A 27,578-nucleotide genomic window follows, 5' to 3' on the forward strand; every position below is an offset into this window, starting at 1 on the left:
AAATTAACGGATTGAATTTTCAAACTACAATGATTGAAATCCAAAATTTTTCAATTAAAGTATGGCGAAGAATAGGGTGAACCTCGAGACTCTTTCAAAGTACTTCAAAATCAGACTTAAAAAGGTCCCCTAGAACCTTTTAAACTACTTCAAAAAGAAAACAAAAGGGGTCTACCAGATTTTTTCCAACTACTTCAAAACTACAACAAAAGAGGTCCCCAAGATTTTTCCAAACTACTTCAAAAAAAAGTTTTCAAATTATTTTAAAAACCCAACACAAGAGGTCTCCGAGATTCTTTCAAACTACTTCGAAAATTAGAGATAGACAGAAAGGGTCCCTGAGATTCTTTTAAGTTACATCAAAGACAAGAAATCACGGACAGGGCCGGATTCGGACAATTGAAAACCGGGAATTTTCTATCCAGGGGCGTGGCCGTGGTACACCAGAATGCCGGCAGTCGAATCCAAATTTGCTATACTTTTAAATGAAGTAAAATTTCGGCCTTTCGGACGCCCCTCAAAATTTTTCCCGTGCTGGTTCAGCAGATCCCATCCGCACCTGGAATATGAAAAAGTAGGTCTTCCATTTCTATCGTTTTTATTAGTCTACTGACTATTTTATTATCTCGGTATCTCTTTTTAATTGTGACACTACCTTTGTTTTTTTTTTTAGATTTACTCCAGTTATAATAAATTTATCCACCTCTTGACCGTTCCATACTCCTTCAGTAGTACCCAACCTTGACAACCTCACAACCTCCACATCAACCCATTCCTGCGCCGCCATAAATCACCCAAAGCCCGTCCCCACCACCACTGACCATAATTAATGGGTTCGGGCAGGTACCACCTAATTTATGTCCATCACCACCAAAGGGCAGCAGTGTTTTATTGCATCTCCGATAATAATAGATTGAGAAATGCCGCAATTAAATGTGTGGCAACGCGCGATAGAAAAAACGCTGTTGTCACGCTTGCGACGTTTCGACCTCGGCGCATCCACCACCACGCATTATTAGTTTTTATTGTTTGTTTATGTGTTTTTGTGGGCTTTTGGAGCAGCAAACGGCGTCCTTGCGGACGCTGCATTGCGCCATCAAGAATTCCAATGGAAACAGCAAGACTGAAGATGGTCGGAAAATCAAATTACAAAAGTGTGCTGATCGGCGGTTGGGAAACAGAAGACATATGGGTATCGGGGAGGTATGTGACATTTCACTTTGTTTGCGTGAAGTAATAATTGATTGTCGAAATGGTAGTACTTTGTTGATGATTAGAGGAAGACAGATGGACACAAATTGGCTGAGTCACGTTGGTTGCACGGATCATGATTTATGGGTAGGTAATGGGTTTGGGTTACCGAAAACATGACTGGGTTTTTTTTGACACCTTTAGATAAAGAACGCGATACTATGATCATCATTATCATTACTATGATTATTATTATTATTATTATTATTATTATTAAATACGTCAAGCAGCAGGTGTAGAGTCGAAAATTAAAAAAAAGTGACATAGTATGATTAATGTCAAGCCACAATGCGTCCCCACGCCCCATTTTCAGCATTCCTCGACCCGTTTCTTTTTTTTTCGGGCATCCTCAGGACAGCGCTGCACAATGCACCGCGCCGGCAGCCGCCGTCTTTGACGGATTACCAACCGTATGAACTCTGCTAAAAGCTCAGCCCCACTACTCTCCGGCCACTGACCACTCGGAGACTCCGGGCTCCACTTTCAGTTTCGTTGGCGGGTTGATGCCGGCTGTACGCGCGAGATCTTCGCCGACGAGCAAATTATGTGTTTGTAGAGTGCTCGTTCGTTTGGGCCCGAACACCGAACCGAGATTCTAGGGTAAATATTGTGCTTTGGTGCTTCTGGGGCGGACGAAGCGACGGACACCGGGTTGCAAAATTGGTCGATTCGCGAATCCGCCTTCGACTTGACTTTTATGTAACAAGTATGTCGCTGAATGGTGAAAAATTTTTAATGGCTCATTAAAGGAGTGAGAATGTTGAATGGATTTTGCGTACACTCGGTGTATGTGTGTTGAAAAATGGAACGTGGGGTGGGTAAGAAAACACTGTTAGCGAAAATTGACACTTAAACAAGCCCACGAAGCTTTCTAAGAATTTAGTTAATATTGTAAAAATTACTCCTACTATTTGTGTTAAAATACAAATATATAATTTTTAATTTAGAAAAAATTAATATACAGGGTGTATCCTCTTTCTTAACATATTTGTATATTTTGATACAGTACTGAATATTATTTTACAAAAAATGTCTACAGCTTGCAAACGTGGTGAAGAAAAATTTGTATTAGAAATTTTTGTTTCTTTGATAATAATCTGAAAATATCGATTTAACTTTTCAATTATTTTCATGTAAATGACACTTTATTATCAAATTAATTTTTATTTAAACGTCCCCTGTTGTTATTATTTTTTCTTTAGTATATTTAATGTCCTTACAAGACAATGACGTCATCTCAAAAAATGATCACGTCAATATGTGTTAAAAATTTTTTTGAGAAATCCTAGATAAATGGATCTGGAATAACCATTTCCTTTCAGCTAGACGGAATTTTTTTAAATTTTAAAGTTAGCAACGATTTCTCAGCAATACAACCATTGTATTAAAAACCCCATTGTTAAGCTCTGGTCGTAGAAAATCCATTTACAAATTTAGAGAAACGGGAAAATAAGATTAGTGGATCGTGTTAATTCTCATATTCCTTATACAGAAACCCACACTCTAGATATGAATAAGGTTTTTATATTTGTTTTAATTGTTTATAGTTATGATCAATGGTAATTAGGTTGAACCTCTTTCATTATTTTTTTTTATAGTTATACTAATTTAAAGTTTTAAACGACTTACGAAATGGTGTGTACTTATAAATATGGAAATTTTTAGTTAAATATAAATAAATAGAAAAATAATAGAACATTGGAAACAATTTTTAAGAGGTTTAGCGATCGCCAAACGCTGAACATGGGCGTATTATAAAAATTTGAAATTATTTTATTCAACTTATGGCTGTTGTTACACATTGACGAGGATCGCTACCAGGGCCATGTTCCAGCATTTTTATTTTATTAGTACATAGAACGCCCACTGTGTCTTTAACGTCCTAATTCATGGTTTACAATAATCAATTGATTAAATAGTCAGTTTTATTGCTATTATGTTTCGCTGCCTTGTCGAATTGTTTTTATTGATATATACAAAGCAATTTCTACACTATTATTCGATTAACTGCGATTACGAACTGTGACATATTTTACATTATTTCTGTTTTATTATTACTAGTTTTGCTAACACAATCAAATAAGAAAGATATTCAACTAGAAGTGGACAATTTGAAAATTGAAAAAATTTCCCAAGTATTTGTAAACTACGACAAAAGCCAGCACACTATTTATTGGCTCTCAAAGAGTGTTTACCGAGTTTACTTTCTGTGGTTTAGTGGTAATTACTTATGCATGTGTGCTCTGGCTTCAAGCCATTATAGACTGTTGCGAGGTGGTCTTGAAGACTGTTTCTTTTGTACTTGGAAATTTTACAAATATTCCATGACACACAGGCGATAAACCTTCAAAAATTATTCGATTCACAGATATTTATTCTAATTTTTTTACGGTTTATTAATTATGCAAATAACTAATATTACGGGATGCATTTTGTCCAACCAATTGGTTCCATCCTGCTGTAAAATTAAACATTTTACTAATGAATTGTATAACGTTAGTATTGTCCATGTTCATTAAATTTGCAGAAATTGGTTCCATCCTGCTGTAAAATTAAACATTTTACTAATGAATTGTATAACGTTAGTATTGTCCATGTTCATTAAATTTGCAGAAATTCAAATTATTGCACCTGCTATTAAGGATACAACTGTAGTAGTTTCATTTATTTGTTTATTTATAGGTTATGAAACTTGTTCCAACTGTTCGCCATGTGTTTTAATAATTATATTACTAAGATAACTATTAGATAATTTTTGCACAAATGTTTACATATTTAACAAGGTCTTTATTCATGGTTAACTGTATCTGCTGTACATTTACTTACTAAAACAGCTGATGTCCGAACACTGTTCTCCGTAAGAGGTAGCACGCCCCTCTCAAAAAAAAAAAAAAAATTGACAGAATCAAAATTTCGTTTAAATTGTCAAAATATGGAACTTCTAGATTATTTTTTCAAAACTTTTAAAAAATGCAGCTTTAGGGCATTCTCGCATTTTTCGTAACAACTCATGACATTCTACTAACATTCATCTTCCTCTGCTGCCTACTTTTAAAAAACCGTTTAATCTCTCGTTAATCAAAATCGCAAAAATCCCCTAACTAGGTCAATAAAACACCGAAGCTCCATGATATTTGACAAGCGATTTACAAGATTTAAAAACGTGATTCGACACTTAAAATATGCAATTAATTCACAACAGTGATGATGTAAAAATTATTATTAATGAACTCGTCACAAAGCGTACGTGTTTCTCTTTAATATCAACTCTCGATTTTACTTCTATTATTCGGCTGCCATTCAAAAAATTAAGCAATTAAAAAACACACGATAGATTGAGCTGCAACAATGGTGCATTTCTACGGCGATTTATCAATCATTGAGCAGAACAGATTGTGGGAACAGACGAAAAAACGCAAAAAGTCTGTTAATTTTTGTTCGGAACCGTTTATCTAATCGGCTGATAAAAATAACAGATGACGCTGGAAGGAAATGTAGAAACTTTCTTATGAAAACGAAACGGAAGTCGATAAAAATGAAGATTACTCTATCGCGCATGAAAAAGTTCAGCCGACAGAAAAACAGTTCAGTGGTGGTACTTGACCATCAGATGCACCTCGAGGTACGTTTATAAATAAAAACGTTGATAAAATTTCCACCGAGATACTTAAAAATCTATTACCAACAGTTAGGGAAACACAAATGAAAAAATTAATTATCACAAATGACTGTAACAAGACCAGTACTGAAAAACAGTACTCTCTACGAGGTTTTCTTTTTCAAATATAATAACAATCTCCATTACCAAGTCATTGACTTTTCTGTTTAAAATTCACTCCGTGCACACTCGTGGGTACCATACGAAATGTTGCAACCCGCATCCACTCTTATTTTTATGAATTTTTTAAAGATAATAGCAAATCATCCAGCACAGTGGACAAGTATGAAGCAATTACAACAATAGAAAACCGACAGAACAATGTTAGTCTGAAATGAAATACGGTTACCCACGTCGTGTTCGCCATTGTCTTATTATATTATATTTAAATCGGGCTGAAATTAATTAAAATAGACAATGTACGAGTGGTACCGTTAGCAAATAACGACAGCAGAATTGATAGCCGCATGCACGGAATCAAAGGAAATCGAACTTAATTAGCGAAAATGTTGTAGAAATCGCATTTGGTATGCAAGGAGTACGCGCTGAACGTGAGTACGACAAGCAAGTACCGTTGCTGGAACATATGTTGGGTGCTGTGACCCTGACATGGATGACCCTAGTATTGCCCGGATTTAACCCCGGGAGAATTTTATTTCTATTCATAGCCGCTGCAAGGTGATAATAAACTTTGTGCACGTGCGAACACGGATTGCGTAAGAGTACGCGTAGTCACACGGAAGACACAAAATTCTGCACCAACAAAGAAAAATATGAATACTTCAACTCGTAAAGATAACCCAACATAATGCGGTTTCTAGATTTCCATCACGTAGCGGAAGTGCATTGCGTAGGCGCGTTTTGGCAGACACGCAGTGCGCAACTTTGAGTCCTAGCTTATTACGCGCCTCGGAAAATTAAACCTGGGTCGGCGATATTTCGTCAAAAGAAGCTTAAACGTTGCGTAAACGCCGCTTCCGTCCGACCAGCTCAAAACAATGAGCGACGATCCGCAGGGCGCAACTTTGGGCCCTATCCTGTGCGCGCAATGCGAAGAATTTCGAAACGGCGTGTCGTCGCCCCGACAAAAGAATGACTGCTCACGACACGGGCGGATGTTGCATGCTTTATGGCCGTCAAAATGAAGAAACATGAGCAATTGCTCCCGACAAATGCATCTGTGTACATCGCGGCGGCGTGTTTCTGTAATTAAGTGCAATTTGGAGTGAATGAAAAGTGAGTTGTGTGGCGTTTCGCAAGGCGATTACAATGCGCGCTTTAAAATGAATCAGATGTTGCATTAGTTTTTCTAGAGATAGCTAGATAGAGTTTTTTCCTTACCAAAATTTGGCTAATATTTACTTTATAGAAGTTATTATTTCTTTGCAGTTGTCAGTGTCATGCGGGAGAGCTGAAACCCGGCACATCGCAATGTTAAGATGGCTTGGACCGCGCAAGGCCCCGACGCCGAACGACGGTCAAGCAGATCCCATCCCGAGCATCCTCCAAGACGAAGACGTCACCGACGACCCCCTGGCCACGCTCGACACACTGCGGAAGGGACAGAAGCAGATCTACTCAGTCACCAGGTCAGTCTTCTTGCCCAGAGTTAGCCTCAAGAACACTTGTAACACTACCACTTGCTGTACCAGTGCAGGGTGAGTATGACCCCTATAGAGTGTCCTAGAATTCTCACCACCCAATTCACAAGTCAAAAATTCGTGGACACTCTAGACAACCCTGCGTCACCCAGGTACCACCACGTACTCACGCCAGTCTTCCTTGCAGGGTGAACCCACTCTTCCGCGACACCCAGCACAAGCCCCAGCGCCAGATCAGCCCCCACCCCGAAAAATCCACTTCTTCGGGCTACGGCAGCAGCGTCGACCACTTCTACTCCGAAGCGAAACTCCGCGATGACGCCGTCACCATCCTGGAACAAAACCCGGCTTTCGTCAAGTCCATCAAAGTACCATCGCGTACTATCCGCAATAACCGGTCGCTGCCGTCCTCCGGGTCGTCGGGCGCCGGTACCCTGACCACGATCCCCGAAGGACGCGTCGACTTGCCCATCCCCAAACCCATCTGGCCGGACAAAAAGGCCCACGACTCGTTGGTCGACGACGCGCTGTTGCTGTACACCAGTCTGCACCACCACGACGAGTCCGCGTTCTTCGACCACCGCATGGAGGTGTCCGTGAAGGAGGTGCTGGTGGAGCTGCTCAACGGGATCAACGCCACGATGGAGGGTACCACTGGGTTGAGTCCGGAGGAGGTGCTCAAAACCGTCAACGAGAAGATCGCGGCGAGTATTGAGACGTTGAGGGTGAGCACTGAAGAGGAGATGAAGAAGCTGTGTGTGAATTTGAGCAACTGCAGGAAGATCAATTCGGTGCTGAGGGCTTTTAGTACTTCTGGGGAGAGGACGGGTAGTGATGACGAGTTCTATCAGGTAGCGTCTGGGTCGTCGAGTAGTGGCTTTAGTGATTTGAATGCTCTGCCGGTTTTTATCCACGAGGACCTGGGGAGTGTGCCGAATGGGCTGAGGAACGCGATGATCTATGGGACTCTGTACAGAGGGAAGGGGGCGGGGAAGGCGAAGGAAGCACCCAAGAAGATCTCGTTGAGGGATGTCAATGACAACAAGCCGAGTGTGTGGGAGCAGTACTATGGGGTGAAGGCGGTGCAGGAGGGGGAGGTGAAGTATGCGCCGAAGCCAACGGATGTCCCACTTTTTGTAAGTAAGGTTTTAATGTATTGTAATCGAGTCCTAGAGTATGAAAACTAGGTCTCCCGTTTCCGTCTGCCGTCTGTCCGAATTTTTATTAGACAGCTAATCTCCGAAACTACTGGACCGATTGTTGTAAAATGTGTCTCATATACGTCAGGGGCCAGGGAAGTTCTGTCGAAATAACCTTCAACTAATTTTTTCACAACTGAAACCATAAATATCTCGGCGATTTTTGATTGTGAAAAGTGAAATTACGTAGCCTACTTAGTCGAGCCATTCCGCCACCCACGTGACTCACTCGTCCATGCCGTTCGTGAAATTTCACTATGACCTCAACCCTATGACATCAACAGTACATTTTTCTCGCGGCTTTTCGGCTCCCGTTTGAAAGGTTAGGTGTTGCATTGACCACGTGACCCACAAACGTCAAAACGGATGGACGATCGTCGATAAGTCCGTTTCCTCTGTCTCCGTTCAAGGTCAACCGATCGTCAGATGCCCACTTTGGGATGCTATGTTTAGATGTGGCTAAATCGGTAATTAGCAACGGTTAATGTCAAATAGTGATGAAATATCACCGTGAAATTATGTGATTTTATCGGATTTTCATTCAAATTGGATATTAATTAGTGGAATTTGCTTTTCGGTTGTCTGACATTTTGGTAGCTGGATCTAGGAGCCCGTGGAGGTGTCGGCCATTTTAAGTCAACGGAAAATGTCACTCTCAAAAAACTTAGCTGACTCACACTGTAGTTTTGTTTTGCTTTTCTCATACCGTAATTGTTATAAATTCCGCCCTACTTTCGAACCATCCACCGTGCACCGATTCAGAAAATTCCAATTACAACCATGATATAACAATTAGTAAAGTTTACTCTCTAATTGCGACGCTTAATGGCTCGGAAATGACACCAATGCAACTCTCACTGTTATTTTTCCCCGAAAGGTCAACTGTCAAATTAAAAGATTTTTTTCCACGAGATATGTTTCCGTTCCGCGAAAAACGACCATCTCGAAAACCGTAGACGCAAAACAATCGATTCGAATCTGATTCGCCATGGCCCACTTAGAGCGCGAAGTCCACGGATGAGTAACCCGGGCCCAAAAACGCGCCGCTTCCCAGGAGACCCTCAGGTAACCCACAGCGTCCCTATTCAAACCAAAAAATTAGAGTGTCTCTCACGGATCCCCATGCGACCCCTTCCTGCTTCGTCGAAACGCACGCACTTTGGTCAATTATGATTCCAACAAAGAGAAACTGCGCACGCTTTGATAAACATCGCAGCTGATGAAACTGGCGATCTACGTGTCCGAAGGCACACAAATCGGCGAAAATTCTTGCGAAAGACAAGTAGGAAGTGTTTGGGTTTGGAATTATTCAAGGTGTCGCATCTCGCGTCGCAAAAAATCAGATCGGTCATATATCAAAATGATGTGGGCACTTTCTCCGAATTCGGAATGTTCGGATTTAGATTTATGGCGTTTTAAGCACTTTATCGCTGAGAATCGAGAGCGGTTAGTGTTTCTAGCAGGTGTACTGAGTTTTAATTGGGAATTACAGTGGGTGTTATGTAAGAAGTGAGTTGTGCGGAGGTAGCGTAATTATGGGTTCGGGGGGAGGTGGATCAAAAATTGGTTATTCATGGACGTTTTTAGAAATCTGTTGTCGGGGATTGATAATCCAATAAAAGTTTAGCGGTAGTTCTTAAAGTCTGGATTTTTGACAACACGTTTATGGAATTAAAAATTTAGAAAATGAGTTTGCTGTTATAGCGGAAATTGGACTGTTGAAACATCCTCCAGTGTAAAAGTAAGAAATCTACAGAAGCAGCAGACATAAAATCGTTAAATGTCACTCCATGTAAAAACTGCTTGTGATTTCGTAACATTTCTTCACTATTTAATTAAAAACACAATGTCTTAAACTAAATAAAACTGTTGATCTACTTGATTTTTAAATTTATGAATTCTCAACTCAAAAAAATATGTATATAAAACATATAAAAATATGCCTGAGTTATTTTATTCTTCAGGATAACCAAAAATAGTTCTTCTCGACATTTCATGTTGCGTAGAAGTGTACTGTCAAAAATCCGAAACTCTGAATGTCAAAAAAAGTTATTTCAATTTTAGTGCTAGAATTAAAATCCAAAACGACGAGAACGATATTACCACAGTCAGGAATGAGTAGAATTCGGATGATGAGAAGGGCGAGAACAACGAAAACAACACGAAGATAAAGAACTAAGCGAGAACGAACAAGAATTAAGAGAACGCCACGAGCCTGATAAGAATGATACGAGAGCGACGAAGAACGAGTAGGACGAAAAGGACGAGAGTGACTGCAAGAACTAGAAGGACACGAGAATGACAAGTATGATATTTGGATAACAAACAACAAATAGGACGGGAAGGACACGAGAATGACAACACCATTACGAGGACAACGAAGAACGAATCGGGTTAAAAAAAAGAATGATGAAAACAAAGAGATAAGAGCGACTAACGAAAAAGACGACAATGTCGATAAGGACATGAGAAAGACGGGAACGAACGAGAAAGACGACAGGGATTTCAAGGACGAGACAAAACACAGAACTAGTAGCACGAGGACGGCGAGAAGAACGAGAAGGACGAAAGGGCCACGGGAATAACAAGAACAATACTAGGATAATAAAGAACGACTAAGGGGAGAAGGACACGAGTGACATGAGAACAACAAAAACAACATGAAAATAACGAAGAAGAAAGGGAACGACGGAAACGAACGAAAATTAGGAGAGCGACACGAAAACAAAGAGAACGACACGAGAGTGATGAGAATGATGCGAGAGCAATGAAGAACGAGTAGGACTAGAGAACGAGATTTAACGAGAAAGAGACGGGAATGACAAAGACGACACTAAGATAATAAAAAAGAGTTGGAGAAAAAGTACAAGAATGAGAACGACGCAAAACCCGTGGGAATGACACGAGAGAAACCCAGAATCAGCAGCACGAGGATGGCGAGAAGGTCGAGAAGGACACGAGAATGACAAAAACAACACAAGAATAACGAAGAATGAGTCATATTAAAAAAAGAATGACAGGAAGACAAAAATGATGCGAAAACAACGACAACGAATGAGAATGATGAGAATGACGGGAAAACTGTGAAAACGGCACAAGAGTAACGCAGAACCAGTAGGATGCGGACGACGAGAAGGACAAGAGAACCAAAAAACAACACGAAAAACAAATGACAAGAACGAAGCGATAACGACGAACAACAAGAAAACGACACGACAATGACGAGAATGAGCATGAAAAGCACGTAGGGAAAAGCGGGTGAAAAGGACGAGAATGACGAGAAGAACTAGTAGGACGAGAAGGATGACAAGAATGAGAAGGGCACAAAGAGAGCCAAAACAAAAGAAGAACGACACGAGAATGACAACAACAAAACAAAACAAGGACGAGTAAAAGGAGAAGGACAAGAATGAAATGAGGACGAAGACGAATAAAACGTGAATAACGAGAAACGAGAACCACAACACACAAGAACGACGAGAATGACAAAAATAATGAGAAAAAAAATTTAAGGAGGAGAAAGATGAGAACGACACGAAAAGAAAGAGAACGACACGAGAGTGATGAGAATGATGCGAAAAGCGTGAGAATGACACGAGAGAAACACTGAATCAGTAGCACGAGGATGGCGTGAAGGACGAAAAGGACATGAGAATGACAAAAACAACACAATAATAACGAAGAACGAGACATCTTTATAAAAAAGAGTATAGCAGGACGAGAATGATGCGAGGACGACGAAAACGAACGAGAATGATGAAAATGACGAGAAAACTGTGGGAACGGCACAAGAGTAACGCAGAACCAGTAGGACGCGGACGACGAGAAGGATAAGAGAACTACAAAAAGAACATGAAAAAAAGGATGACGAGAACGAAGCGATGACAAGGAATAACGAGGGAGGGATTCGACAGTGACGAGAATGGTATGAGAGCGACAAAAAACACGTATCTAGGGAGAGACGGGTGAAAAGAACGAGAACGTCAGGAATGACTGGTAGGACAAGAAGAATAAGAGAAGAACGATACGAAAATTATGGGAATGACGGCACCCACGAAAAACAAGTAGGATGAGAAGGACACGGGAATGACAAGGACGAGTAAAAGGAGATGGATGAGAATGAAGTGGGAACGGCGATGAATAAAACGAGAACAACGAGAACTACGAAGTATAAGAATGACGAGAAAGGCACAAGAACGACTAGAATAACAAAAATAATGAGAAAAACAGAAGATAGATAAAAATAAAGTTAAGGTTGCAACGCGGGAGAATCCTCTAAAATTTAAGGAGGAGAAAGAGGAGAACGACACGAAAACGAAGAGAATCAAGAACAAGTCGGACTAGAAGGACGAGAATGACAAGAACGCCACTAATATAACAAAAAATAGTAGGAGGAAAAGGTCAAGAATGCCACAACGCAAAAACCGTGGGAACGACGCGACAGCAACACAAAATCAGTAGCATTAAAATAGCGAGAAGGATGAGAAGGACACGAGAATGACAAAAACAACACAAGAATAATGAATAACATATTTATAAAAAAAGAATGACAAGAACAAACGAGAATGATAAGAACGACTCGAAAATTGTAAGAACGAAACAAGGATAACGCAGAACCAGGAGGACCAGGACGACGAGAAGGACAAGAGAACTATAAAAAGAGCACGAAAGAAAAAAAAATGAAGAGAACGAAACGATAACGACAAATTACAAGAGAACGACACGACAATGAAGAGAATGGTACGAAAGCGACAAAAAAAAACGAGAAGAACAAGAGAAGAACGACACGTGAATGACGTGAATGCCACGATACCCACGCAGAATAAGTAGGACGAGAAGGAAGACAAGGACGAGACAAAAAAAAGAAGGATGAGAATATAATGAAAAAGACGAAAAGGACGTCGAATAAAACGAAAATAAAGAAAACCATAACAAAATATAAAACAACACGAGAATGACAAGAAAGACACAACAAAAAGGACTAGAAAAGAAGAAACATGACAATGAAATGAGAACAACAAGAACCACGAAGCACGAATGTAACGAAGAGGGCACAAGAACGACGAGAATGACAAACATAATGAGAAAAGCGAGAAGAACAGGCAGAAGTAAAAACCGATGAAAGCCATTATAGTGATAAAATTAAGGTTGCAACGTTGCAGAATCCCCTCAAATTTAAGGAAGAGAAAGATGAGAACGACATGAAAACAACGAAAACGACGACGAGTCGGAAAATCCATACAGTGAAAAATTTAAAAATGAAAATTCGAAAAGTTGCATATCGCAAAACTGAAAAAATGCATATTAACAAATTGAAGAAAGGAAAATTTGAAATTTAAAAAGCAAAAAATTATACAAATCGGAACATCGAAAAAGCGAAACATTGTAAAAAACTAAAAATGAAGAAAATAACCCGAAACGAAAAATTGCAAATCGAGTATGACAAGAATGGCACAAGAACGACGAAAATGACAAAAATAATGAGAAAAACGAGAAGAACGGGCAGAAATAATAACAGAAGAAACACAAAAATAATCATAAAAATAAGGTTGCAACGTGGAAGAAACCTCTAAGGTGAGAACGAAAGATGAGAACGACGACAACGACGAAGAACAAGTCGGACGAGGAAAACGACGACGAACGAGTGAACAAAAGGACAAGAAAGACAAAGACGACGAAGAGGATGAGAATTTGCTTCTTTTTAAGCAATTTTGATTAATCACAACAATTATTTTTTCAAGCTTACTCAATTTGAAATGACTTTTCATAAATTTGGTTTGACTAATATATATCAGGTTTTGTCAACTTTGTGGAGACTCGGTACTGAATTTGACAATATTTAAAACCCTGGTTTATTTTTTCTGGAACCTTAAAGACACTTTTCTTAAATTTAAACCTGCTGGTAATGTTGTTTGCAAGATTTACATAGAATGAGACATATCTTTGGTTTTTATTTTGCAAAAGTTTTCTGATATGCTCCATAATACTTAGTTCCAATTTTACTGTTGAAATTTCGAAAATTCCACTCAATACACTCAATTCTAAAGATGAATCAAATTGTACCTACAAAACTAAAAAAAATCTGGGAAACCGTAATACCTAGAAGATCAAGAAATTATGTTGTCATCTTCTGGAACACAAAAAACAGACGATGCCAACTTGGTTGCATTTTTTGACAGTTTTTTAGTGTTGTGGGTTTCTGCAGAGCCGAAAGAAGAGTCCTGAGTTATTTATGTTTACTTATTTAATATACAAACACAAATATGGAAGGAAACAACTAAAAACGTATTAATATGATGAAAAAATGGGAAAATGATAAGACGACGAAATTTTAGAACTTTTTGATAATTTTCAAATATAATATGCATATCTGAATCATCAAAAAATATTTACGTTACGGAATTTCCAAAATAGATATTTTTCAGAATTTTTGTTGTATTAGTTTTATAGGGTTCAAAAGGTTAATGGAACTGGTAATTACTAAGTAGTTAATAGTGTTTTTAATTAAATATTATTTCGGAATTATTATGACTTGCCTTTAGAGGTTCTACACAATACAGACATTTCTTACGCAATAAACGTAATAAATAATTTTAACACTAACAACATTTTATGAGAACGTTTTAAACAAACAAATTAATTTAAATTTCAATTCCATAATTAAGTTGTTTCTAACAGCAATCATTTGTATGTAACGTCATCAGATTGTGGGCTTTGACGTCATATGCACTTTTGTTGGATTTTTGAATATCAATTTCGAAATTTTTTACTCTAAATGTACGTGTAAAAATATACAAAAATAAAATCAAAATTTGACAAACACCATAATGGATAATGAAAATCAAATAGAAATAGTAGCAAATTAGAGTAATGACGCCATCACTTGTTTAAAGGGGACAAATGAAAACAAATTGTAGATTTAATATTGAAGCAACCGGTTGCTAAAATTCTGTGTAAATTTCAGAATATTCGGTACTACAGTTTCAGAAATTTGTTACAAAATTTGCAACAGTCAGACGGAGGCGGACAATCCGCGCTTGCAATAAAGCACAAATTTGTCATGTGTGTGTGATTCTCAAAGAACAGTTTTAACGTTCTTGTTGTTTTTAAATACCGCCATTATTAGCTTCCTTTGTTGACGTTTTCATTGTAGCAAAATCGCCTTGACAGTATTGTGTATTGTCTTCCACCTATGTACTCTGTCGTTCTTGTTCCCCAAAGGTCACTCATAGAAAATAACCTCATTATTATATAATCTGTCAACTGTTCCACCACCGCCACTCGTGTCTGCTGCTACTAGTCAAACACTTAAACTTAGTCTTCGTCACGACCAAAACAAACACGCCCGCTTGAGAATTTCCCAATGTCCACTTCTTGCAACTCCAATCGAGGCCAATCATCTAGCAAAGGGTCCAGCCGTTGAGCGGCCCGCTTCAAAAATCCGCTAATATGCTAGACAGATATTGCAAGCCACGCTGAACGACTTTCCAATCCGTTCAGATGCTTTGGCCAACAATGTAGGGTAGTAGGCCAAGCAATCATTGAAAGTGAAAATAAATAAACCTCACGTACGCGCAAAACAACCGAAACGTCGCCTCCGATTACGCGCGATCCGAAACGTCGCCGCGCATCCAAATCCCATCATCAGTAGCGGTGACGTCAGAGCGCGTGGCGTTCAACTCCTGCTGCGTCCACGTCCGGTGTATGCTGGAGTCCTGGTGGCTGGACGTTGCGCAAGGCGCTGGTCCCGAAGGGAAAGTTCCAGAGGAATTTAGGTTACGTCCAGCGAATTTCTCCGAAATTTGCCTGCTGCGTTACGTAAAGGGTGTGAATTGTGCTAAAGCTGTCGTCATCCTGGCGTTCAGCTGGTCGACGGCCTTCGAAGGCCGTCGGTTAATTGGCTTGCTGCAAGATGGCTCCAGGGGCAGCGGTGGCGCCTCCTTCATACCCGACCATTGTTTAAAGGTTGCGGATGACTCGGAGGCGTTTGCGCAAGTGGAAGCGCCCTTAGATCGGGAGAGTGGTCTACATGCGGGGTGTTGCGTCACGGTGACATGACACGGAGATGTGTGCACTAGACTGTGATGGCGAGTGGTGAGCGATGAAGAGGAGAAATGGTTTCCGTGTAGGTTTACATTTTGCATGGTTGGGTGATGAAGACATGCAACGAGCTGAGCTAAACCTTAACGCCTTCATAGCGGGTATAGTCATTAACGGGTTTCGTAATAGAGAGTAGTATTACGATTACCAAACTTGATGCTATTTGATAAAGTGGTGCTCCATAACAATTACTTTAGTGTAACTACATATTATTACTTCCTGAAGTATGGTAATCGAGTCCGAGTCCATCGGACGATTTGCCATTTTCATGTTTCCTCGACGTTTCCGTCTGTCTGCCTGCCTGTCGTTTGTATCAGTTCATATTGCACACATCATCTCCGAAACGATGACGTCATATACAAAATTTACAATAACAATTTTTTTAATTTTGTAAAATAAGATACTCCTGCACTTGTAATGTAGGAATCTGTGTTGAGTTTTCACCCTAGACATCCAGATTTTTGGAAAAAAATTGCAATTTACTTAATTTTGAAACTGCAAAACCAAAAACCCCTTGAAATCTGGCAAACGTTCTGAGGTTATCGCTATTGTGGTAAATCGTTCATCAAAATTTATTCGTTTATCCCTTCCCAAAGAATTGATGACGTCATCTCAAAATTTTTCGTCTGATAAATCCTCTCTGAGTCATCTCTCGGTTTCAGATTTTCCTCTTTTTCAATTTTTCGTTTTTCAAAATTTCTTCAGTTTTCTGTTTCTCAATTTTTCAATTTCTCGAATTATCAAAATTACGTTTCGATTTTTGATTGCTTAATTTTTCGATTTTTCAGTTATCCGATTTTTCAATTTTTCGACTTAATAAATTTTGGATTTCCATTTCTCAGTTTTTCGATTTTTTGATGTTTCGAATTCTTGCCATCTCCGTTTTTCGATTTTAAAAATTTTTCGATTTTCCGATTTCTCGATTTTTCAGTTTTTCCACCTTAAATTTTAGATTTTTCAGTTATTTAATTTTTAGATTTTCAGTTTTCGATAACTTAATTTTTAGATATTTCAGTATTGGGGTTTCAGTTTCTCGATCCTCTCAATTTTCGATTTCCCGATTTTTTTTATTTTTCGATTTCTCAATTTTCCGATGTTTCTGTTTTATTTTACGAGTATTCAAGTTTTGTCGTCCACAATTTTTCGATTTGTAAATATTTCGATTGTTGAATCATGCAATTATTGACGTTTCTAAATTTTCAATTTTTCGATTTCTGAATCATGCAATTATTGACGTTTCTAAATTTTCAATTTTTCGATTTATGAATTCATAGATTTTTTCATTTTCCCATTTGTGGACTTCTCGACTTTCCAATGTCTCGATGTTTCTCATTCAGTTCTTCAGTTCTTCAATTTTTCGACTTTTCGATTGTTCTATTTTTTAAGTTTTCAAATTTTCGACTTCGCTTTTTCGACTTTTCGATTTCTCGATTTTTCGCTTGCTGATTTCTCATCTCAAACTTTGGATATTTCAGTTTTGGGATTTTTCAATTTTTTGATTCTTCAATATTTCGATTCCTCAATTTTTCCATTTTTCGACTTCTGGATTTTTCGATTTCTCGATTTTTCAGTTTTTCGATATTTGAATTTTTTAAATTTCGAAATACATCTATCGAAATTTTGTAATGGAAAAAATAATATTCGCAAAATCAAATCTAACAATGTTTCCATACATCTGAATTTATTTATCTTCAACCAATTTTTTGATATCAATATTTTTCGATTTTTAATTTGTTTTTCATTTCACAATATTTCCATTTCTCAATGTTTTGGTTTCATAATTTTTCGTTTTTCCAACTTTTTTTTCAAGTTTTCAATCTCTCGACTTTAAAATTTTTCGGTTTTTCGCTTCTTTAATTTTTCGATTTTTCAAGCTCTTAATTTTTATTTTTCGTTTTCTTGTTTTTTTTAATTTCCTTTTTTTCGATTTTATATCACAATTTTCGTTTGTTCGCTCCCTTTACTTTTTCAATGTTACTTTCGATTTTATAATTTTTCAAATTTTCAATCTTCGATTTTTCAATTCCTCGATTTTCTAATTATTAAACTTTTAAGTTTTGCAATTTTGGATTTCCAGTTTATTTCGATTTTATAATGCATATTTGTTTTTTCGATTTTCCACTTTTTCGGTTTTAAGTTTCTCAATTTTTAACCTTTTAATTTTTCAATTTTCCGTTTTTTCTATTTTTTCTTGATTTCCAATTTGTACGATTCTACAATTTTTTGATACTGCGATTTTTTGGATTTTCCAATTTTTCGATTTTGCAATTTTTCGTTTTTTCAGTTCGGTTTTTTACGTTTTTCTGATTTTTTAGATTTTTGATTTTTGATTTTTCGATTTTTCAACCTTTTGAACAAAAAAAAATGGAAAAAAGAGTGTAAACAGTAAAATTGAAAAATCAAAAATGAAAAAACCAAAAAATTAAAAATTGTAAAATCCAAAAATTGAAAAATTTCACAATGAAAAAAAGAAAAATTATAAAATCAGAATACTGAAGAATCGAAAAATTGAAAAAAAAATTAAGAAAATAAAAAACCGAAACGAAGAATTACAGATCGAAAAACTGAAAATATTAAAAATTGAAAAATCGAAAACCTGAAAACTCCTGGAATTACAAATCGAAAAATCGTAAAATCTAAAAACAGAAACATCCAAAAACTGGAAAACTGAAAAATTGAAAAATTTAAAAATTAAAACTCAAAGAGTGGCATATTTTAAAAATGAAGGAAAAAAATGAAAAATTGAAAAATTGTAAATCGAGAAATTGAAGTAGCGAAAAATTGAAAAAATTGAAAATGTGAAAAAACAAAAAATTATAAAATCAGAGCATTTAAAATTTGTAGAAATAAGGAAAATAAAACACACAAATCGAAAAATTGAAAAATTAAAAACTGAAAACTCGAGAAAACAAATCTAAAAATCAAAAAAGTGGAAAATTAAAAAATCTAAAAATTCCAAATCGAAAAACTGAAAAATCCAAAAGTTTGAAAAATTTCGTTACGAAAAAAAAATTAGAACATTCAAAAAACAAAAAAATCGAAAAATCAAGAAAATAAAAAAGCGAAAGGAAAAATTGCAAATTGAAATTTGAAGAAATGAAAAATTGAAATCTCAAGAAATTTTAAATTGAAAAATTTCAAAATCCAAAAAGTGCAAAACGAAAAAATGAAAAATTGAAAAATCGCAATGCGAGAGATTGAAGAAACGAGAAACTGAAAAAATTATAATTGACAAAATAAAAAATTGTAAAATTAAAACATTGAAAAATCGAATAATTGGAAAATTAAGAACTGAAAACTCGAGAAACTCGAAACTCAAACCTAAAATCAAGAAAACGGAAAATGAAACTAAAATTTGCAAAGAGAAAAATTGAAGAACCCAAAAGTAAAAAAATTTCATTACGTAAAAAAGAAAAATTATAAAATTAAAACATTCAAAAACCAAAAAATCCAAAAGTAAAAAAATAATAAACCGAAAACAAAAACTGCAAATCGGAATTCGAAGAAATGAAAAATTAAAGAATCAAAAAACTAACATTGAAAAATCGAATAATCGGAAAAATAAGAAAAATAAAAACCAAAAAAATCTTAAAATCGAAAAATTGAAAAATTAAAAACTGAAAACTCGAGAAACTCAAATCGAAATAATGCAAAATCTAAAAACTGAAAAAACGGTATCTTAAAAAATCTAAATATTGAAAAAATAAAGAAAATAAAAAACCAAAACGAAAAATTGCAAGTCGTAAAATCGAAGTCATGAACAATTCAAAAATCGAAAAATTGAAAAATCAAAAATTGAAAACTGGTGAAATTGCAAATCGGGAAATTGCAAAATCTGAAAATTGAAATATCCAAAAGCGGAAAACACAAAACACTGAAAATTTCAAAAATGGTAACTGGAACAATGTCATTAAATTGAAAAAAAATTGAAAAATTGCATATTCACAAATTGAAGAAACGAAAATTTGAAAAGTTTGTAATTAAAAAACCAAAAAATTATATAAATCGGAACATCGAAAAATTTTAGAAATAAAAAAAAATAAAAACCGAAACAAAAAATTGCAAATCGAAAATTTGAAGAAATGAGAAATTAAAGAATCGAAAAACAGAAAAATTGGAAAATTGCAATTCAAAGAATTGAAGAAATGAGGAACTAAAAAACAAAAAATTATGAAATCGAAACATTGAAAAATCGAATAATTGGAAAGATAAAAGAAATAAAAACCAAAAAAAAACTCAAAATCGAAATAATGCAAAATCTAAAAACTGAAAAAACTGTATATTAAAAAATCTAAAAATTGCAACTCGAAAAATTGAAAAATCCAAAAAATTTCGTATTGAAAAAAAGAACAATTATAAAATCAGAACATTCAGAAACCGAAAAATTGAAAAAATAAAGGAAATAAAAAAACCAAAACGAAAAACTGCAAGTCGAAAAATCGAAGTCTTGAAAAATTCAAAAATCGGGAAATTGCAAAATCTGAAAATTGAAACATCCAAAAACGGAAAATACAAAACACTGAAAAATTTACAAATGAAAACTGGAAGAGTTGCATGTCATAAAATAGAAAAAAAAAAAAAATAGAAAAAATGCATTCTGAAAAATTGAAAAAACGAAAATTTGGAAAGTTTGAAATTAAAAAAATGTATATATATAAATCGGAACATCGAAAAATTGTAGAAATAAAAAAAATAAAAAACCGAAACGAAAAACTGCAAATCGAAAATTTGAAGAAATGAAAAATTAAAGAATCGAAAAACTGAAAAATTAAAAGTTGAAAAATGGTAATTCGAAGAATTGAAGAAACGAGAAACTGAAAAAACAACAACAAATTATGAAATCGAAACATTGAAGGAAAAAGAGCAAATCGGAAAATTGAAAAAACAAAATTGAAATTCGAGGAACTCAAATCGAAAAAATGTAAAACCTAAAAACTGAAAAATTCGAAAGTTGGAAGGTTGAAAAATTGAAAAATTTAAACTTAAAAACTCGAAAATTTACAAATCGAAAACCTAAAAAAACAACAAAAAATCAACAATATTGGCGCCACTGCTTTTTACTTCATAGAGGTTATCAGAAAACAAAAGTTACAAACAATTTTAATAATTTTTCATAGAAACAAAATTTGTTGGGTTACACTTCAGGGGCAAGGAAAGTTCTATCGAAAAAGCCTTCAACTAATTCAGGCGCATTGCTTAAACTGAACACCGGTGTTATTGTGGATTTTAACCTCAAAATTTTGTTTTCTTAGGCGGTAACTGTTACAATGCTTGAAATCGGTGTGTAATAAAAGCCAAGTTTGACGATAAGTTTAGTAGTAGTACATTAATAAATTCCAAATCATTTGTTGCAATTTTTAGGAGCGTGGGGATCAAGATCAGGTCGTTTGCGTAAGCAGGTGTTCAGAATTTCTCCTTGTCAATCACTGCACCACCTGTTTTCGTCTTTCTTATTACATCTCCACGTCGAATATTACGAAAATAGCAATGAGCTGAAAAAACAACCCTGTCTCACACCCTCTGTTCTTTTTTTCAATATTGTCTTTATTATTTTCCCATTTAAGTGTGCAATATTAAAAAAAAACATGTTTATCTCTATAAACCATATTCAAACGAAAACAGTACCAGTTGTCGTTGCATAAATTTTTAAGTAAACCACTCGATGACGTAGCAAACTTGATTTTTACTTTCATAATCTCCTAAAAAATTGTTAGAGGAATGAGATGAATTTTCAACTAAAGTGTATATCGCGTGATATAGGTTTTGAGACACATGCCCTCGAGCCCCCCGTCGAGCCGTCACAGGCCCATCCATCATTGCACGCGTGTCGCCCGAGAAACCATCTGAACTTTAATGCCTCGTACGAATCCTGTTTAATTAACAATGCATTGCGCAATCGAAGAAGAAAGCGAAGGTGATGTCAAAATCTCTTCACTAATTTTCAAGTCCCGGAATCGCCGCATCCATGGTACACCTAAATTTGTTTCACCTTCCCCTTTTGAAAAGTCTGTTTATATCTTTAAACGCAAACATTGTGAAATTAGGCAGCAATTAGCAACAGCAACCTTGCTATCGAATCAACACTTTTATTGTTATATTTGTTCACTTGGAAAAAAAAATTTCGTAACTTGGAACCGGTTGGGCGAAAAATATTTTTCTTAAAGGATTTGAGATAAGATCTTGTTAGTGTGATGGGTACTGGGTTTGTGCATTAAAGATGCTTGATTTTTTTTAGAGGTGGGTTTTAAATCTCGGTCATCGGGTCAGTTAATTTGCCTTAGGATTTTGTTATTATTTATAAATACAAACTACACCTGGTTTTCGATTATTTCAAGGTTGATAAATAAATAAATTTTTTCGATAAATATTTGGATGGGGTGGGGGGAGTTTGCTGGGATGTTTCCTCTTAAGGTTGCACCATTGCCATGATGAGTCATGTGGCATCCTCAGGTTTTTCGTAATCGGATGGTATTTATTAAGTTTGGACATCTGTTACATTTGTGTTCGCATGGTCTAGTGTTGTATCCTGTTTTGATTAAATAAATTCATTCAAATGGGCAGAAATTTGCGATCATGAATAAATATATATCAAATTTAGCCAGTGCTTTCCTCTCTGCGTGAGTCCAAATTGCTGTCACTTTTAATATTTCTCCATAAAAAAACTTAAATTACAACCGCAGCTGTTGACTGAAATCGCTCCAATAATGACCACTTTTCAGCTAAATGGCCCCAGCTCGATTCAATCGTTATTAATCCACTTTCTTCTTTCAATTCTGGACAACACAAATTAGATAAAGCGCCGATAAAAATATACACTAAGTAGTTTTACGAAACTGAAAAAATAATATGCAAATTATCTACTATCTTAAATTTAATTTGATTGTTACAGCGGTTTAGCGTCGCCAGACCGTAACACGAAGAAAACCAATGGAAATTTCGCCGAAATCGATTCCATATTCGGAGCTTTCCTAAAGCTATGTGGCAAAAAATATTTACGACTGATTTTTTTTTTGGTTTTGTTTTTATATCTTTATTAAAGCGAGAGTTTTATTATGTATAGTCTGCTTTTCCGTACCAACAAATTTCGCGTAACGGTAATAATATGTTTAATATACGATCAACAAAAACGACGTCAAGTGGGGATTAGATGTTTGAGTGTTTTGTTCGATGCGTGATGTAACCTGCACCTTGTATTAAATTGTGAGAGAATGTTTGCGTACTTAAGGTGGCAATTAATAAGTTACGTCGTACATCAAATTTAACGCTCGAACATCCAATTCACACTTGACGTCTTTTGTTGACAGATCTGAATATTTAAGAGCATCCTAGAACAATTATTACTATTGAGTTTGAATGAAGTCGAACATAACGTAGGGACATCAAAATCCGCAAAAAATCTGTTTCGGTAATTTTCGAATTTGATAAAAAAAGTCAAAAATTTCATACTTGAAAAACTGAATTTTTGGAAAAATTGATGAAAAATCTATAAAAAAAACCTGTTATAATTATGGATCACCACGATCTGAGTCGAAAAGTATAATATGTTTATGATCCAGGATCAAGATTTTCAAAATATTCGGTTTTATTTCAATTTTAAAAATTGTCACGTTCCATATTGGCGATTCTAGAAAAATGGTCGAAATTTTTGAAGAATTGAAGCTGAAAATAACCCCTGGAAATCAAAATCTACAAAAAAAAACACTTTTGTAATTTCGAATTTGCTCAAAAAAATATCAAAAATTTCATTTGGGAGATATTTAAAAATTTTCTAACAACAAGAAAGAATCTGCCATAGATCTCGACCACCTGATTCGAAAAATGTAATAATTTTCAAAATATCCGGTTAAAAGGTTTTTTTTTTAATTTTAAAAATTTGCCGTATTCATATGGACGATTCTGCAAAAAATAATAAGGGTTTTCGAAAAAATGTAGCTGAAAATTCTGAAGATCCAAATCTACAAAACTCTTTCAGTAATTTTCCAATTTGCTTCCGAAAAATCAAATATTTTATGTTTTGAAAAAAGTGACTAAAAATCCACAAAAAAATCCCTTTATAGATCTTGACGACTTGAATCGAAGAATTTAACACGTTCATAATCCCGAGTCAAAATTTTGAAAATATTCAGTTTATAACTAAAATTTTTCAAAATTCTCTTTCGGTAATTTTCGAATTTGCTCAAGAAAAAGTAAAAATTTTGAGCTTTTGGGAAAGTGATAAGATACCCACAACAAATCTGCTCTAAAATACGTTTATGATCCCGTGCTAAAATTTTCAAAATACTCGGGTTAAAAATAAATTTTTTTCAAAATCCTAAAAGTTGTCATATTGGCGATTCTCAAAAAATGCTAGAAACTTTCGTAGAAATAAAGCCGAAAATAAAGTCTGGAAATCGAAACCTACAAACAAATTTCTTTCTATGTATTTTCTGATCTTTTTGGGAAATGATAAAAATTTTTGAAAAAATGTCAAAACGTCTTCAGTGATTTTTGAATTTGCTCCAAAAATAGGAAAAAAAATGAGTTTTTGAAGAAGTGACCAAAAAATCAAAAAACCTGGTATATAAATCTCGATGACCTGATGAAAAATATAACATGTTTGTAATCCCCATTCAAAATTTTCAAAATATTCGGTTTAAAACAATTTTTTTTTTAATTTTAGAAATTGTCATTTTTCACATTGGAAATTCTGAAAAAATGGTACGAATTTTCGAAGAAATGAAACCGAAAATAACATATGAAAATCGAAATATTCTAAAAAAGCTTTCTGTAATTTTCGAAATTGCTCAAGAAAAGGTCAAAAATTTGTATACGGTGGATACTAAAAAATTGAGAATTTGAAAAAAATTGACGAAAAATCTACAAAAAAATCTGCTGTATAGATCTCCACGATCTAATTCGATCCTGGATCAGGATTTTCAAAATATTCGATGTAAAAGTATTTTTTTTTAAATTCTAAATATTGTTATGTTTCATATTGGCAATTCTGGAAAAATTGTACGAATTTTCGATGAAATAAAGCCGAAAATATCAAAATCTACAAAACAAATCTCTTTTGATAATTTTTTAATTTGATCAAAAAAGATCAAAAATTTCAACGGGGGTCTTGAAAATTTGAGTTTCTGGAAAAACTGTCAAAAAATCTATAAAAAAATGTCTAAAATGTCCATGTTCCATATTGGCGCTTGGTAGGAATTTTCGAAGAATTGAAGCTGAAAATAGCGTCCGAAACAGAAATCTATAAAAAAATCACTTTTGGTGATTTTCGAATTTGGTCAAAAAAAGATCAAAAATTTCATTCGGAAGATATTGAAAAATTGAGTTTTGGCCAAAATTTTCTAAAAATTGACAAAAGACATTGCCATATAGATCCCGACAACCTGAACTGAAAAATGTAGCATGTGTTTAACCCCGGATGAAGATTTTCAAAATATTCGACCTGAAGGTAAATTTTTTTGAAAATCGTAAAATTTGATATACAAATAACTCTATCGGTAATTTTAGAATTTGCTAAAGAAAAATAAAAGATTGTGCCTTTGGAAAAACCGACTAAAAATTCACAAAAAAATCCTCTATAAAAAAAAAATCAAAATATTCGGTTTAAAGATATTTTTTTTAATTCTTAAATTTGTCATATGTATTTCATATTGGCGATTCTGAAAAATGAAATTTCGAAGAAATAAATCCAAAAATATTGTCTGGAGATCGCAATTTACAAAAAAACTTTTCCAGTATTCCACTAATTTTCGAATTTGCTAAAGAAAAAAGAAAACACTGACTCTTTGGAAAAACCGACAAAAATTCCATTAAAAAATCTTCTGTATTAATCTCGACTCTTGAAAAAAAAAGCAGAAAATAACGTCTGGAGATTGAAATCTTCAAAAAAAAGTTTTCGAATTTGTTCAAAAAAAGGTCAAAATTTTCATAAGGGAAAATTTTGAAAAATTGAGTTTTTGGAAAAATTCACAAAAAAAAATTGTTATATACATTTCGACGACCTGATTCGAAAATAATAACATGTGCATGGTCCTACATCAGCATTTTCAAAATATCCGGTTTAAAGTTAAAATATTTTAAAAATTCTAATATTAAAAAAAATCCCATCAATATGAAATTCGCGAATTTTCAAATTTTTAAAAAATTTTAATGCCAAACCGGATATTTTGAAAATCCTGATCTTAAACCATACACTTGTTGTAATTTTCAAATTAGCTCGTCGAAATTTAGCAGTTCTTTTTTTGTGGATTTTTTGTCAATTTTTCCCAAATATTAATTTTTCAATACTCTCCCTTATCAAATCTTTGACCGTTTTTTGAACAAATTCGAAAACTTCCGAAAGAAATTTTTTGTAGACTTGGGTCTCCAGACGTTATTTTCTGCTTCATTTCTTCGAAAATTCTTACCATTTTTTCCGAATCTCCAATTTGAAATACGGCAATTTCTAAAATTTTGAAAAAAATTTGGTTTTAAACTGAATATTTTAAAAATTTTGATTCCGGATTATAAACGTGTTATATTTTTCAACTCAGGTCATTGAGATTTATATAAAAGGTTTCTTGCGTTCTTTTTGTCACTTCTTCCAAAAACTCAAATTTTTTACTTTTGTTGAGCAAATTCAAAAATTACTCAAAGATTTTTGTTTGTAGATTTGTAACTAAAGACGTTTCAAATACATTTTTTCGAATCGCCAATATACCAGGTCGTCTATATCTATATAATAGATTATTTTATCAATTTTTAGTCAATTTTTTTCAAAGCCTAAAATTTTCAAAGCAAATTTTTTTTTGAAAATCACCGAAAGAGATTTTTCTGTAGAGTTCGATCTACAGATTTGATTATCGGCTACATGTCTACGAAAGTTTCTAACATATGGAAATTTCTAGGATTTTGAAAAATTTTTATTTTTAAATCGTGGATTTTAGTCAGTTTTTCCAAAAGGTCGAGTTTTTGACTTTTTCTTGAGCAAATTGGAAAATTACCGAAAGAGATTTTTTTTTATAGATTTCGATCTTCAGAACTTTCGCCTGCATTTTCTCAGAAACCCCTATTTTTTTTCCAGAATCGTCAATATGAAATACCACATAATTTTAGAATTAAAAAAAAAATTAACTCTAAACCGTATATTTTGAAAATCCTGATCTAGGATCATACACATGGTTTAATTTTCAAATCAACTCGTCGAAATCTATGTTGCAGTTTTTTTGGTGGAAATTTCGTCAAATTTTTGACCGTTTTTTGAACGAATTCGAAAACTTCCGAAAGAGATTTTTTTGTAGATTTGGATCTCCAGACTTTATTTTCGCCTACATTTTTACGAAAGTTCCTATTCTTTTTTCAGAGCAGCCAATATAACAATTTTTAGGATTTTGAAATAATTTTACTTTATACCAAATGATTTGAAAATCTTTCGGGATCGTAAACGTTTTATATTTTTCGACTCATGTAATCCAGATCTATATAGCAGATTTGTTCGTGAGTTTTTGATAACTTTTTTCCCAAAGCTCAAAATTTTGACTTTTTTTGAGCAAATTCGAAAATTACGGTAAGAAAATTTTGAAAAAGTTTTATTTACTAATAAACCGAATATTTTCACAATTTTGACTCTGGATCACAAGCGTGTTACATTCTTCGATTTAGTTCGTCAAGATCTATATAGGAGATTTTTTGTGTATTTTTAGTCACTTGTTCCAAAAGGTCAGATTTTTTACTTTTTCCTAAGCAAATTGAAAAATTACCGAAAGAAATTTTTTTATAGATTTCGATCTCCAGAAT

The 27,578-nt window shown here is 34.7% G+C and overlaps 1 protein-coding gene across 5 annotated transcripts in view; it reads left to right on the top strand.

Moving 5' to 3' along the window:
* The first annotated feature begins 1,726 nt into the window (after positions 1-1,726).
* Positions 1,727-27,578, top strand: part of LOC135124254 (uncharacterized) — a 39,159-nt gene continuing 13,307 nt past the window's right edge. The window contains exons 1-3 of one of the 5 annotated variants that reach the window (XM_064049190.1): positions 1,727-1,851; positions 6,299-6,567; positions 6,698-7,646. In XM_064049190.1, the coding sequence (XP_063905260.1) occupies positions 6,341-6,567; positions 6,698-7,646 (1,176 nt within the window). In that variant the 5' untranslated portion in view covers positions 1,727-1,851; positions 6,299-6,340. The other 4 variants (XM_064049193.1, XM_064049188.1, XM_064049189.1 and 1 more) reach the window with 4 other exon arrangements.

The sequence above is a fragment of the Zophobas morio genome, unplaced genomic scaffold, assembly GCF_036711695.1.
Source record: "Zophobas morio isolate AGI-343-1 ecotype UQ-CSIRO unplaced genomic scaffold, CSIRO_AGI_Zmor_V1 ptg000007l, whole genome shotgun sequence".
Taxonomy (NCBI): domain Eukaryota; kingdom Metazoa; phylum Arthropoda; class Insecta; order Coleoptera; family Tenebrionidae; genus Zophobas; species Zophobas morio.